Source organism: Chrysochloris asiatica, unplaced genomic scaffold, assembly GCF_000296735.1.
Source record: "Chrysochloris asiatica unplaced genomic scaffold, ChrAsi1.0 scaffold00082, whole genome shotgun sequence".
NCBI classification, from domain to species: domain Eukaryota; kingdom Metazoa; phylum Chordata; class Mammalia; order Afrosoricida; family Chrysochloridae; genus Chrysochloris; species Chrysochloris asiatica.
The window spans coordinates 12,695,183-12,696,257 of NW_006408600.1; the positions used below are offsets into that span (position 1 = coordinate 12,695,183).

Genomic DNA, 1,075 nt, shown 5'->3' on the forward strand with positions numbered 1-1,075 from the left:
TACACCCTTTGGTTGGTTGATGATGCATGGAGGGGACTGTAACCATGGCAATGAAATGATATACGATAGGATGAATGTAAAGCTAATGTTCTCCCATGTAAACTATCACATAATTGACAATAATAAAACATTTTTAAAAAACATATACTCACCAAAAAAAAGTAATTTACTTATAGTCTACTTCCCCACATGCATTATTACAAACTTAACAAGCTTCTAAGCACGAGCACCTACCTGACTTTTTTGCCTTGCTCAGTGAGCATCTTCACCAAATCAGCAATGGGGTACTGAGCTTTGGCTGCACAGAGACCATAGCCTAAAAATAACATTAAAAACACACAAGAATATATTTCATTTTGAAATTTTACAAGCTACCCTATTCTAGTATGGCATTATAAGTACTAGACTGCTAACTTGAAAGTCAGTGATTCATACCCACCAGCCACTCCTCAGTAACCTTACACCAGTTGGTTATGAGTTGGAAATGACTCAACAGCACTTAACAACAACAAACTTCTCCCTTAAAGAACCCTGGTGGTGCTCTAGGTTAGGTCAGTATGTTCTCCGTTCAAACCCATCATCCACTCTGCATAGGAATGATGAGACTATCTGCTCCTGATTTACTTTCTTAGAAAGCCTATAATAGGGTCAATAAGACTGTTCTTAGAAAGCCTATAATAGGGTCAATAAGACTGTACATCTCCTAAATTTGTTTCTACTAGTCACTGATTTCTTTTGAATCGTTGTTCTTCTGTTTTCCTTCTTATATACCAAAGTTGCCCAGGACATTAATTTTACTCCCTCAAACTCTCCTTGGAAAATCTCAACCAATTCCATAGATTCAAACCATCATCTGATGCCTCCCAATCTGTCTCTAGCTCTGGCCTGTCATCTGAACTACAATTCAGCATGTCTACTGTCTCATCTCCACCTCAAAATTAGTGTCTCTAAAACAGAACTTTAAAATTACTCTTCCACCAAAACGGGTCTCCCAACAATTCTGATGTTATTCTTGTTGATGTTGGTTGCTGTTGTTATTGTTAGGTGCCATCGAGTTGGTACCGACTCATAGCGA

General features: G+C 38.0%; 1 protein-coding gene across 1 annotated transcript in view; it reads right to left on the reverse strand.

The window, feature by feature from the left end:
- Window positions 1-1,075, reverse strand: part of NNT (nicotinamide nucleotide transhydrogenase) — a 200,293-nt gene that overhangs the window by 55,914 nt on the left and 143,304 nt on the right. Inside the window, exon 18 of the mRNA XM_006865749.1 lies at window positions 235-316. Within this exon, the coding sequence (XP_006865811.1) occupies window positions 235-316 (82 nt within the window). The remainder of the gene's footprint in view (window positions 1-234; window positions 317-1,075) is intronic.